The following is a 13347-nucleotide window of genomic DNA, read 5'->3' as shown; positions in this document are numbered from 1 at the left end:
CGGATGCGTAACGAAGTTGTCAAATCTTTAGCTTATTTATGTCGCGAACAGATAATCTGTTCCCTTTTTAGTTTACCTGCAAGCTAACAAAATAGCAATATCATTTCTGAGTTGTTAAATGGCAAAAAGTGTAAAGTGACAAACTACCTTACTACTTACCTAAATCGTCCATGCCTTTTCAAAGCGTTCCACGCGCTAGTAACAGTTTTCCACAATGCTCCTGCCCCTATTCAGCCCTGCGCGAGTCTCCGAGCTGAGGTCGCTTCTGTCGCGTCTGTCTGAAGTTTGTTTGCAGGGCTGCGCAGCGCTACGGACAGCGCCAGACCGACATCAAAGTGGTGGGCTGGACTGAGTCGCTCAGACTATTTCATCTGGAGTGACCTCTAGCGAAGAAGGAGAAAATGTGTTTCTCATGAAGGTTTGCCTATTTAAAAACATCAGATCTCTGTAGATCTCTCAGACCTCAGATCCCTCTCTTTATTATTTATTTTGTCCTTTAGCAGCCGCTTTTATCCAAAGCGACTCACAAGGATGTATACACATTTTACATGCTCATGCCTGCTATGAAAATACTATTAGAAGATAATTCCCCCCTACATCTGACTTTATTCTTCTGGCTACTTTTTCGTCTCCATCCATCGCTAGTGTTTATTATTAGCCAGTGTGAATGGATTCTGGTTTATTATAACCACGTTAGGACATGTCTGGATCTACATAATGAATAATAATCGGTTACTGTTCCTGGTCTAGCACCAGTCTCTACTCTACCAATGTGGTACCAACTTAAGGACTCGGGGGAGCATTGGTTCCACCTTCTTTGACATGTTTAACTTTATCTCGAAATACTTATAATAATACACTGTGCCACTGGACAAGCTCAAGAGACACCTATAGAAAACGATATCGATAAATAAATAGAAAAAAAGGGAGACAGAGAAATAACGAGAGATTCATTCATATACAAGTAAGATCAGATGACCAGTCAGAAGGGTGTGTTGACAAAACTTACAAAAACATAAATTTTCACATAACACAGCCTACTGTCAAAGTGGAATACCTTTATTGATTAAGTGTTTAACGGGTTTAAAGTTGTTACGTAATTTTAGACGTATTAAAATGTTTTTCATGAGTGTATATTTTAAGTAGCGCCGTTTTTAGCGCAATTTAATTCATTCATATACAAGAAAAGCAACAGACACGCAGACCTCACTGCACTAGAAATGCGTCATGGAAAACAAGGCTTTAGGACCTAGCTGGTTCTCTGACTGCTAACGGGACAGTAGCTGGTGATGAAATGTTTCAATAGATAGGCAAATTAACCTGACCTGCTGTCTAAAACGTCCGAGGTGATGTAAGGTGAGTGTGTGTGTGTGTGTGTGTGTGTGTGTGTGCGTGCGTGTGTGTGTACGCACAGCTAGTGAGTCATCTACCCAGGATATGTATAAGGCAAGATGGGGAGGGGAGAGTTATCAATCATGCAGTTTTGACTATGACCTTTGAAACTGGCTCTCCCAATTTGCCCTGTCTGAACATTACACTTCATCTTAAACAGTCTGAAACATATATCCGTGACGAATTTAAGATTAATGCCCAATATATCCACATGATGGTGTCTACACCAGTGGACATGGCTGGCAGAAATACTGACTGCCAACTGATTGCAAATCAAAACCTCAGAGTCCCACCCACTGTGCAGTGCCCTAGGCTAACAACAGACACCCTTAAATGAGGTTCAATAAGCTAACCTTAATTAACAGAAATGAGGTTCAGTAGGCCACAGAGGTGGAGATGGGTTAGTGCACGCATGTATACTTACTGCTGAAACGGATCTTTGAGCTGGAGTGAAGATCATCTGGTGAGTGTGTGTGTGTGTGTGTGCAGGCCCCCGTATCAATTCCACTGCCACCTCTGTTATTAGTAAATAAAACAGGCAGCCATTTTTGTCAGTCTGTCTACATTTCAGTTTCTTCACCACCCCCATAGACACACACTTGCATACAGATGCAAGCTGAAAACACACCACCACTACATTTCTATTTCGGTTTATTTTCATATAGTCCTGTTTTTGTTCTTCCTGCACCCTCTTCTATCCCTATTGTAAACTATAATTGTGTTGTGTCTGCATGCTTTGGTTCTGTTGGCACCAAACACCTACCTATTTGCATTGCATTTGGCAAGAGCTCTGCTACAGCAAAAAAAAACACCAATAACAAAGTTACCATGTACTTCATGAGCCCAAGTTACGATCTGAGAAAAATGCAATAACGTATTCTCATTCTAATCTGCTATATACCACTGCAATGGTTTATGGGAGACGTGACATGTAGACATACACACATGCTTGATGGATGATCCAATTCAACAGTTTATTGGGATATGCCAAATTAACAAACGTGACCGCACATAGTCTCTCTCTCTCTCTCTCTCTCTCTCTCTCTCTCTCTCTCTCTCTCTCTCTCTCACACACACACACACACACAAGCTTGAAGGTCGGTCCCAAAACACACAATTTACTCTACTCTAGAGGCCTGAAACAAATCACTTAGCAGCTGAAAACAAAATGGCGTCCTCCCTGATGTAGCGTGGGTATGATACCACAGTGAAAAGCCCAGTGGAGATGCGTGGATGTTGTGCTGCCAAAACACAGACCTGACAAGTCGCCAGGCAGGAGGTAGGTGTGATCTGTTTATCACTGTGGATTACTTGAGCAGCCATGTTTTGGAAAACACTTACTCAGGGCAAATAACAGAATAAAATGTATAAAAAAAGGGAGGGGCAGATGTCTGAAGCACATTCATTTTACTACATAAAAAGCTGACACTGGCAAGACTGCTAATCCAGCATGTGCCAGACATCATTAATCAATAAAAAGACTGCTAATCCAGCATGTGCCAGACATCAGAAATCAATAAAAAGACTGCTAATCCAGCACGTGCCAGACATCATAAATCAATAAAAAAATCTACATAATAAATAAAACCAATCTGTTCTCCAATAATAATTATGATAAGGCAAAGATATGACTTTACGTTCTTAATGTGTCCTCAAAGCTAATATTTTATATCAGCAACAGTTCCACCTTCACCAGTGTCTCTTCACCGGTTTCACAACAGCACGGGCAAGACCTCCTTCAAAGGACCAGCTTGTTTCCCATGAGTGGTTTAGTCTGACTGGGGTTTAGTCTAAATGTTTCCTACCTAGTGTTTATACCAGTAACTGAACATCCAGCTGGCTTTTCCATGTGTGGTTCAGTCGAATTGTTTTACACTGGTGTCTGTGCCGTTAACTGAATGACAAGCAGGCTTTCCCATGAGTGGTACAGTCTAAACGTTTTTACACTGGTGTCTGTGCCATATACTGAATGCCAAGCAGGCTTTGATCGGGTGGTTTAGGCCTCCTATCAGAAGTCCACGGCCCGCAGCTTGCGCTCCTCCCGCTCGGTGAGGGGCTGCTGGGCCAGAATCTTGCCGTGGAGCCGGTGGTGTTTGCCGATGCCGAGGCGCGGCAGGCCGCGGTTCAGCCCCTCCAGGAGCACGCAGGCCTTGCAGAGCGCCTGGCTGGAGATGTAGCCGCAGCGGGAACAGGTGCCCTGCACGGGCATCCGCACGCCCTCCCGCACCGACAGGTTCTCGCCCGAGTGGATGACGTCCATGATGGAGCTGGGCCGCACCGCTTCCAGGTCCTTCAGGAAGGCGCGCGCGTGGCCGCGGTAGGCGTTGGGCGAGTAGATGCACTCGGTGGAGAAGTAGTCGAGCTTCTTGAAGTAGGCGTAGAGCACGATCTCCTTCTCGTAGGCGTACTTGAGCGGCTTGCAGCGCGGGATCACTCCCTCGCCCTCGCTCGCCGTACTGATGGCCGTGCAGCGGCGCAGACGGGCGATGTCGCCGCGGAGCACGTTCATCAGGACCGTCTCGGCGATGTCGTCCGCATTGTGGCCTGTCAGGAGAGCAGAGGCGGAACTTTTAACACAAAACAACAACATCAGGGGTCACGCTGGAGGTCACAAACAGCTTTAATCAGACCCACACAAGAAAACATGCACAATATGCATGACTGCAACTGACTAGAAAGGAGTTGGCCCAGATCTGCTGGCTAGTCGGCTGCTGCCTGGTGCAAACCATTAGAAGTATTGGAGACACTCAGGGGGAAAGGAAACAAAAGCAAAGAGCTCATCTAGGGTGTAGTCCTTTACCTGTGCATATCTTGTCCACCTTCAGCATCATCGCTCCCCTGTCCAGGGCCTGTCGTCTGAAGACCCCGCAGAACGTGCAGTTGTTCTTCAGTCCCACCTGCTTCACGATGGCGTCCATGGTCCAGCCATATAGCTCCTCGTAGGACACGATCTTCAGCGGCAGGTCATACTGCTGCTGGTTCCTCTTCACCGTCTCCAAGGAGTCGTCACGGTAGCCTGTGATGCCCTCGTCCACAGACAGCAGCAGGAGTTTGAGGCCGTAGTCGAAGCGTTCGTTGAGTACCTTCATCACATGAGCCAGCACAGTGGAGTCCTTGCCGCCTGACGCTCCGATGCCCACTGTCTCACCGCGGTTGAAAAGACGCGCAGTTATGATGGTATGATGGACCTCCTCTTCAAACGCCCAGAAGAAACATTCCTTGCAGAGCGAATGTGCAGTCTTCGGGCGTTTCAGCACCGCTCTCTTATTTTCACAGCTGCTGCAGAACACTGGCATGGTGCCTTGATATTCACCTCCTACAAGATCATAAAGCAACGTTAACACGAATGTGGCAAAACTAGCTGTATAGCTCTATCGTACCTGGGCCTTCTGTCGAGTAGAACTAAAAAAAACTGATGACGTAAAGGCGTCGAGGGGAGAGGTTCGGTCAACGTTACATTAACTGTCATGCAATGACTATATGTAGGATTTACGTTGCTGCCACTGATACACTAGGTAATGTCAACTAGTCTTGTTACGCCACGTTACAGTGTCAAATATATAACTAACTTAGCTAACTGGCTAGGGTCAAGTCCGGTCAGTCTCCAAAACTAGCAGTTGATACTCACCACACTCTACGACTGACTGTGTAAGTATTAGCCAAGTCAGTAGACAGATGTCTTCACGAAGCTTTGATTAACAAGTAATCTCCCAAACTGACCGCTTAGACAACATTAGGTAATAGACCTATGAACTACATGGATCATACAACTTTAACAACATACCGCAAACAACTTCTCATAATTGCAAATCTTTCAGACTCTTACGAAAGCATGCTGTAATTCTATGCGTCCGTGTTCGCTCTTGTTCTCTGTCCCTGCTCTTTAGCCTCTGTACATAGATTGTTGTACCTCGCCCTCTGCTGTTGTGGAGGTTAACATACAGTCATAAGGCTTTCCGTATCAGTAAAGTTCAGGGAAGACAAAAAATACAGCTGTTCAATGCGATTCTGTTTTATTTTACATAAATACCAGGAAAATATCATAGACATTCATCATCAATTAACGAACACAAACGTAATGAATAACGTGACGTATCAGTAGTCTGTACTACTGATACGTCACGTTATTCATTACATTTCTTGGATTTTACCCATATTTATAAAAGTTCAATAAATAGAGTTAAAATACCAGAATGCTATTATGTTCTGCTCCTTATCATGATATGCTAAACTTTAGCAGCATTATGTCATCGAAATCTTTAAAAGCCTATGACACAAACCACTAATGTAAAATTGGTCAGCGAGCTTTCATGTCAATTACTAATAATAGTGACATGAATAATGTCTAATGACTGTTAAGATAAGCACCTATGATGCCACTATGGGAGCCATGACGGTTTGGTATGAAACCATTTGTACACATCGTGAATTCTCCTGTATATTCTCTTCCTTCCCAGGTGTTGACAGGCCAAACAGACATCATAAAGAAACTGATTGTGACTCTCTAGCAGGCGTGGCTTAACATACAAATATTCACGCCAGGCAAAATAGTTCTGGTAGGCAGTTGTGTTTGAGTCAAGGTGAGAGAGAGACTCTGCCAGAGCCTTGGCATCTGGGAAGTCGTCCACATGGATGAAACAGTCCCGGGGTATATAGTTCTCGTAGTTCTTTCTCGGGGGACCAAGTACAACTGGAACGGTTCCTGAAACCAGAGGGTCGTGCAAAGTCTTTGTGATATAGTCTGGAGAAATGCTGTTCTCAAAGGACAGGTGGAAATTACAGCTGGCGATGGTGGAATAGTAGTGGTCAGGCTCCAGGGGTTTGCCAAAGGCTTTACCAAAAACATGAATCTTCATGTGCTTCTTAAGTTCATTGTAGTAGTCGCGTGCCACACCCAGGTCATCCTCATCGCTCACCCAACAAACCATCTTGTCCTTCTCCGGCAACATAAACTCCTCTGCTTTCTTCCGTGAGAATACCCGCACACGCACCGTGATGTCTGCGTCTTTGCGATAGCTCATAGTCAGATTGAAAAGGTTGTCGAGGTTGGTGAGGTTCCGTGTTTTCGACGGGGGGTCGATGTTGTACCAGATCCATTTTTGGAAAGGTGGGCGGTGGCGTGGAGGCAGATTGGACAGATCTGATTGGATGGCTTTGTTGTATATCAGAACGCCCTCTGAATTATTAACCATGGTTCTGTCATCTGTCAAAAAGCAGTCGCTAATGCCAAACTCAGGCTTGCAGTCGCTCAGGTCAAACTTGTGGCCCTCTGGCCAGAACCAGAGCAGGAGGATGGGTCTTGGTGGGTGCTGGTTCCGGGGAGCGGGCATACAGTGGCTGGGCTGTACGCCCATGTACATGCTCAACAACATGACGAACCCAGCCACAAACAGGAACGCAATCGAGCCCACCTTCACCACATGGGCAACAGATGAAAACCACATTTCTCCTGATTCCTTAAAAAAGAAGAAATTAAAAAAATATTGACAAAAGACAAACTGTGTGATCAAACTGAAGCACCCCTTCATACATGTTGGTGTGTCCAAAGAAAAGTAAACTGAATGCATGTTTTTCTTTTACGAATACATGTACATGTACCTTACAACAAACAACTGAAAAAGTACACAGTATAGCTAGCTTTCTATACAAAGAAAATAAATACATTAATATTGTTCTTCTACCAAACTGAAGGGTCAACACAACACTTACAGGCCTATATCTAGGGTATGAATGGTCGGTTTGAGCATGGACGGATTATGAAACCATGGGCCCCTGGGCCTGGACGTGTAAAAGGCCCCCCTCCCCCCCTTCGCGCGCCAAGCAATTCTTGTGCGCTCACAAAACATTACTTTTTGTAAATGTAATGACATTTTTTTTTCAACAGCACAATAACTAAATTCACCTGTACCTCAACAGGATTTACAGCCCACATACACATTTACTAACAGAGCTAACCCTAGGTACACTCAATTATAGCCAACAGCAAATTAACAAAATACACCACTTCCATCCACAAATAAGAGATACATTTAAGCAACCTCTAATATTGACTATGCAACAAGAAATGCAAAGTTAATAACAGCTACTTCACGCAGACGCTCTGGCTTAGGGGCCCCCTGAGCTCATGGGCCCCTGCATGGGCCTGGGCCCGGTAGGCCCGTTCGGTAATCCATCCCTGGGTTTGAGGGAGGTTATGTAAGTTTGCCACGGGGCTGAGATCCATCACACAGCAGACAGGTTCTACCTGGCTGTCCGACTGGTTAGGTCACATTATCAAGTCAACGTGTCTATTTGCTTTCTTATTGTTCACCTACCAGTTAAGTTACAGCTGGGATGATTCGCTATATATCAAATACCGTATATATATATATATATACCGTTTGAACTTGGGCACGGTCTCAGCTCTTTGCCAGAACCAGAGTTGTTCAAATGAATTGTTTTACCACCTTGATTATAAAGGTTACTTAGCCTATTCACAGTATTGTGGCCTGGACTTTCACATACAATTACCAATGGCATCAAGCGGTCAGGTTTGCTGACAAACATGGTGGACCAGCTTTTAGTCTACCCTCAGTCTCCTCTCTGAAAGAGATCAGGCTGTCATCCCCGACCTCCGAAACACAAACATACAAATACACACGCAAATAAACGCATGCGCGCAATACACGCACCAGAGCACCTGCCCGTTGCTTATCATTGATATTTCGCCGATTGTGAATCATAGAATTAGGATAGTTTAGATTAGTCAATTAGAATAGTTTAAAATTATAGTCTATGTTGAGAATACTGTCTAATACTTGCCCTGTGTCCATTTCAGATCGCAGTTAACGTAAAAACAAGACTACCCTTAACCAGCGGCCACCGCTCTGTGAAAACGGTTGACATACAGCTCAATATTAACTTTCTTGAAGCGCTCAGCATCAAACTAGTTTCTAAATATCCTATCATACAAAGGAAGCCTTATCCATTTTGAGTTACATAAAAAACAACCAAAACGATAAATGAAGATTACATTAAAGAGACTTACCTCTTAAAACAGGTATGTACGGCAGATGACTGCACGTCCGCATTGGTATTTGTGGTGTATTCCGTGTTGGCCGTACTTTGCAACAGAACTTGTTTGACAACACTTTGGTCGGTGACAAGGATCAAATAACCTAAAAGACACACCTTAAGCGCGAAATTCAACTGATGGAGATAATTTCCAAGCACTGTTAATGATTTAGGAATATATTTATCAAGTATCTTGTATTAATATATACCTTGTATGAATCATGTGCTTATGAAAGCAGGAACATGGCTTTTCTGTGTGTGTGTGTGTAACTTAGATTATTAGGTGCCACTTAGTCTGCATATATACAAGATCATGTTTAGACCAGAGGTGATAGGAAGGGTCGAACTGTGCTTCTTCTGACCTTGTGCAAAACTTCAATCCTTGCCTCGGACGTCAGAAATCCACCACGTGGTTATCCCTGCTGAACGCTAAACTTCTGTCTATATGAACCTTGTGCGATGTGTTTAATATTGCTTCATTTTCATCCTTGTGCTGTGAGTGAGCCCGATTGCAATTGTTATTTAATACATATACTGATCTACAACTCTGGAGTCCTGAGATAACTTAAGAGTGAAATTTCACCTAACACAACAAAAACTGAAATATTCAGGTTTCTGCACTGCAAAAAAGAAATGCATTCAATCTCTTTATTTAGTTATTTTTGTCTCAACATCGGAAAGAAACACAGTGTCATTATTTCCTTTTTATTATGATTGGCCTGGGCATTCCGTTTTGTTTGATCCCGTCCTGTTTCCCAGTTATGTTTTCCTTATTTTATTATTTATTCTTCAGTTCTGTGTTGTGTTTGTTTACTCATCTGTCCTCTCGTTTCAGACACCTCACGCCCTGCCCTTGTGCGTCCCACCTTTGTTGTCTGCCCCGCCTTGATGGTTTGCACCTGTCCCTGATCATCTATATTTAGTCCGTGTGTTCCTATGTCTCGTTGTCAGTTCGTCTTAGTTTCCTCCGTGTTTCTAGCGTCCCAGCGATTTTTCCGTGTGTACGGAATTTCTAGTGTTGCCGACCTCTGCCTGTTTAACGATAACTGCTTTTGCCTTTTCCCCCATACTGGATTTATCCGCCTGATCTTCAAACTGCCTGCCAGTGTACCAGCCCGACCTGACCTAACCCTGTCGCCGTCTTCTCCTTGTAGGATTTGTGTGCCTGTCTTTGGACTGTCTACCCGTAAAAGTCTGCCAGTAAAAGTTATTGATTGTACCGTATCCTCCGTCTCTGAGTCATGCGATTGAGTTCTACTATCTGTCACAACACCATCCCTTACAAGTTTAAAGGCCTGAGCACACTGAAGAAGCAGGAGTAGGTTAAAGCCTTGGAACACCTGCTGCATGTTCATGCTTCACTGGGTATTCAAATCATGGCCTTTGCGTGGTGGTTATTTACATTTACATTTACATTTAGTAATTTAGCAGACGCCTTTGTCCAAAGCGACGTACAAGGGACAGAACAGTCAAACTACGAGCAATAGAGACCTAGTGTAACAACATTTAAACAAGAATCTGAACCATATTTGTTTAAAGATTAACTCTGCTAAAGGGAATGGTTGGTCCTGTTTCCTCCTCTATCATTTGTAGGTTCCGGGCATGAGTTCTCCCATATATGCTTCTTGTTCCAAGATCGTCTCAGTATTTTTTATTTTATTTTATTTTACTTTATTAACGGGCTTGCGGTCAATATTCCAGAAGCTTCCATATCCCCTCCTAATGAGGCCCCAGGAGAAGATGCTGTCTTGGCCTCAGACTCAAATCCCTCTCCATCCTTCTCCTCTCTCACTGATTACATAACTTTATCAGAATAACCATATTAATCAGACCGAGATTAAATACACACTCTCTTTACAGAGTCTGTCACCTTTCCCAACACTAGTCCTCTGGTGTAAACATATGCTCAACCTTTTTGAAATAAACAAATATATTCAAAAATGTGTGAGAACCAATGGCCTTTGTGGGACACACATGAGTCCTGATTGCTGCCACTGATTGGAACACAAGAGGCAGTGCGGCTGTGATTTGCATTAAAACAGTAGCAGATGACACACACACACACACACACACACACACACACAAAACACAGTGAGAGCCAGAGCTAACCAGCTAGGACCAGATCTGGACCAGATGAAGGCCATTGCAGTGTGAGTCGCTAACGGAGATCCAGCATAGAATGGGCCAAATCCAATACAACTCCAATTGCAAATCAATACAATTATATGATGATGATTGTATGATTATATGTATGATTCTGTTGATTATGTGATTCTGTTGCCAGCAGAGGTGGGTAGAGAAAGGTGGGTGACCACAAGTAAAAGTATTGTTACCTTATAATAATAATGACTCATTATAATAACAATGACTCAGTAAAATAATGACTTGAGTAAGAGTAAAAATGTCTCAAAAATGAGTACTCTTAAGGCATGTTTGGGATATGTTATGGCATATATGCTTAATAAGAATGTATGAAATATTGTAATCCCAATTTAAAACCAATAATACAAAAAAAAAAAGAATACTCAAGTAGTGAGTATCTTCATATGATGGTAGTTCTTACACAATTTGTTATCATACATGTACTGGAGTAAGAGTGAACAGGATTCTGCATTAAATGTATGTCGTGCCGTGGAGTTACTCTCCAAAAGAATATAAACCAGATCCACCCATACACAGGCAACACACATATGGACTAGATTTATCACAAAGGTTTATTTCAACAAACACAAGGTAAATACAGGACTGTAAAACGGTAGACTGATGTAATAGGGCAACACCGGCAGTTAATCCCCCAACTAACAGGCAAAAGTTAGAGAACCCAATTCTGCCCCCTACATATAAATATAAATGTATATAAATATCATGCAACCCACAGCAAGTTAAGTGACACAACACAGCATCAAATGGCACATCACACAATGGAAGTAAGTATATAAAATCCACATCAATTCATCAAGGCAACCATGTCATAGTGAATTCATTCCACACCAGAGGGGGGCAGGAAAGGCAATTAACCTAAGGTCAGCAGGTGGCAGTAAACCGTTCTTGATGTCCCCCAGCCCGACCCATATAAACAGTCCTGCACAATATAAAATAAGTCCGTACTGGTCGGCGACCTCTACCGACCAGTAAATAAAACAATACAAATATAAAGCACACAAAGCAGCCACCAACCCACTGGCCAATAGCCAATTAGTGTCTGCAGTCCATGGGGATCCAGACCGGTGACGTCACGTTTGTGCGGAGATGGAATCGCGCAGTCTGGAGCACCGCGAACGCACCCTGGTCGTCACGGCAGCACAGTGGCTTGAGGATCCGCCTCCAAGCTACAATGAATAAGGAAGCACAACACAGCAACTCAGTGCGCGGCTAGGCTTATACCAAGCTGATCAGATACACCGTGGCACGGCAGGGATTTTAGCAGGCTGGAACTATTACTTTCCCTTTCCAAGACGAGTTGAGAGCGTAGCAAGACAAATCATCCGTCGCTCGTCCTCACGCTCCACTTCCTGGTTGCAGCCCTTGACAGATGCCGGTCTCCCAGTCACTAAAAACAACACGGAAATCAGGGCACACTCCGCCACTACACGAGCGGCTTATAGAAGCAACAAATGCGGGGAATAACAGTGCAGACGTTCCTTAATCAAACACTTAGCTTGCCGTTGTGTTGATCGCTCTCCGACGTCGGTCACTCCAGTGTTATCCCTGGCCGCTCCCATTACGTGGCTTCTCACTCGCCTGCCCAAAAGACTCCCGTCCATCTGTCAATTGCTCTTTTTATAAAAGGAACCAACCTATCCCCATCCCGTGTTCACTCTGGCATCAATTAGTTCATTAGAGTCAATTGCCATCAGTCAATCATAGGCAAGTCTCTTCAGTCACGTTAAAGAGACTCGTCAAGAATCTCATCCACAGTCCACAACACACACACACAGAGCCCCCTGATGAATCATTGTCTCTAAGTGACGGGCACTTGCAGAAACATAAATATACACATATAAAACCATACACATATACATATTACAGTGCACTTGACATTCCTCCCCCTTTAAACATGGTCGTCCCGACCATCGTACTCTGGCCAACCTCACACAGAAGTGGCCCATGGCACTTGACAGGCAATCTCCTCCCCCTTAAACAATGGTCGTCCCGACCATCCGTCATGCTAATGCCCCAAATCTTGCAGGAGGGCACCCCGCGGCTGGGTCTTTCAGAGCGCCTGAGCACAGGCACAAGACCCTCAGCCTCTGCTGCCTCTGCTAGATCACCCCCTTGTTCCACTGGATTCGGCTACCTGTACTTCCACCCCGGTCTGGTCTTGGTTTTGGGTAGGACCTGGGCGCCTTGTGCTATATTGGAGATTAATAGGCCAAAACCCTACCTCATTCTGCACAGCCGCTCTGGGTCGGTCCTCTTCCCTGTCCATGGTCCAGCCCCCAGGACAGGGCGCAGGTTGTTACGGTGGATGGTGCGTGTGGGTCCGTCTTTGCCTCTGGCCGAATCTCATAAACAGGTTGTTCCCGGTTAAGCTGGGAGACCACCACAAAAGGCGTTGAACCCAAAAAGGGCCCAACTTCCCTCTGGCCCTCCGCCCTAAAGTTCTTGCAGAGCACCCGTTCTCCAGGTAGTAGGGGGAGGGCCTTGGCCCTGCGGTTGTAGCGACGCTGATCCCAGTCTTGCCGCCGTTGGGCATGCCCTTGCACTTGCTGATAAGCTGCCACCAACTGCTTCCGGTGCTGTACCACCCAACTGTCCATACTACCCTGTAGTTGCGGTAGGGAGATACCCTGGGCCATGTCTACTGGTAGCCGAGCATGCCTCCCATAGAGGACATAGAAGGGTGTGAGACCTGTAGAGCTGTGCGGTGTGTTGTTATAGGCCTGCAGCAGGTATGGCAGG

The 13347-nt window shown here is 44.7% G+C and overlaps 3 protein-coding genes across 5 annotated transcripts in view; all 3 read right to left on the bottom strand.

Annotated features, from left to right (window-relative positions):
- The window catches only part of pxnb (paxillin b), a 29018-nt gene extending 28714 nt beyond the window's left edge, over nt 1-304 (bottom strand). The window contains exon 1 of the mRNA XM_042708114.1: nt 160-304. Coding sequence (XP_042564048.1) covers nt 160-172 — 13 coding nt within the window. The 5' untranslated portion in view covers nt 173-304. The remainder of the gene's footprint in view (nt 1-159) is intronic.
- Nucleotides 305-2345: 2041 nt separating this feature from the next.
- ctu1 (cytosolic thiouridylase subunit 1 homolog (S. pombe)) lies at nt 2346-5301 on the bottom strand. Of its 3 annotated transcripts, none has more exons than XM_031570867.2 (3): nt 5219-5301; nt 4193-4708; nt 2346-3936 (listed from the first exon to the last, which is right to left on the bottom strand). In XM_031570867.2, exons 2-3 carry the CDS (start codon nt 4686-4688, stop codon nt 3401-3403), a joined length of 1032 nt encoding a protein of 343 aa, XP_031426727.1. In that variant the 5' UTR covers nt 4689-4708; nt 5219-5301; the 3' UTR covers nt 2346-3400. The 3 variants fall into 3 exon arrangements, with proteins under 3 accessions (XP_031426727.1, XP_012673257.1, XP_031426725.1); XM_012817803.3 differs by having other exon boundaries at nt 5021-5274; XM_031570865.2 differs by having other exon boundaries at nt 5177-5273.
- A 470-nt stretch (nt 5302-5771) lies between these two features.
- LOC105891587 (4-galactosyl-N-acetylglucosaminide 3-alpha-L-fucosyltransferase 9-like) lies at nt 5772-6843 on the bottom strand. Its single transcript, XM_012817763.3, has one exon. The coding sequence runs from the start codon at nt 6834-6836 to the stop codon at nt 5772-5774; it is 1065 nt and encodes a 354-aa protein (XP_012673217.2). The 5' UTR covers nt 6837-6843.
- Between the last annotated feature and the right edge of the window lie 6504 nt (nt 6844-13347).

This window comes from Clupea harengus, chromosome 7 (assembly GCF_900700415.2).
Source record: "Clupea harengus chromosome 7, Ch_v2.0.2, whole genome shotgun sequence".
Lineage (NCBI taxonomy): Eukaryota > Metazoa > Chordata > Actinopteri > Clupeiformes > Clupeidae > Clupea > Clupea harengus.
Note: the sequence above shows the minus strand (reverse complement) of the source record. Positions and strands in the feature narration are given on the sequence as shown.

Coding starts and splice junctions, on each gene's coding strand:
- ctu1 (XM_031570867.2), bottom strand. CDS start 4,688: ATGCCAGTGTTCTGCAGCAGCTGTGAAAATAAGAGAGCGGTGCTGAAA. Junction 3,937..4,192: donor GGTGGACAAGATATGCACAG/GTAAAGGACTAC, acceptor CTCTCCTGACAG/GCCACAATGCGGACGACATC.
- LOC105891587 (XM_012817763.3), bottom strand. CDS start 6,836: ATGTGGTTTTCATCTGTTGCCCATGTGGTGAAGGTGGGCTCGATTGCG.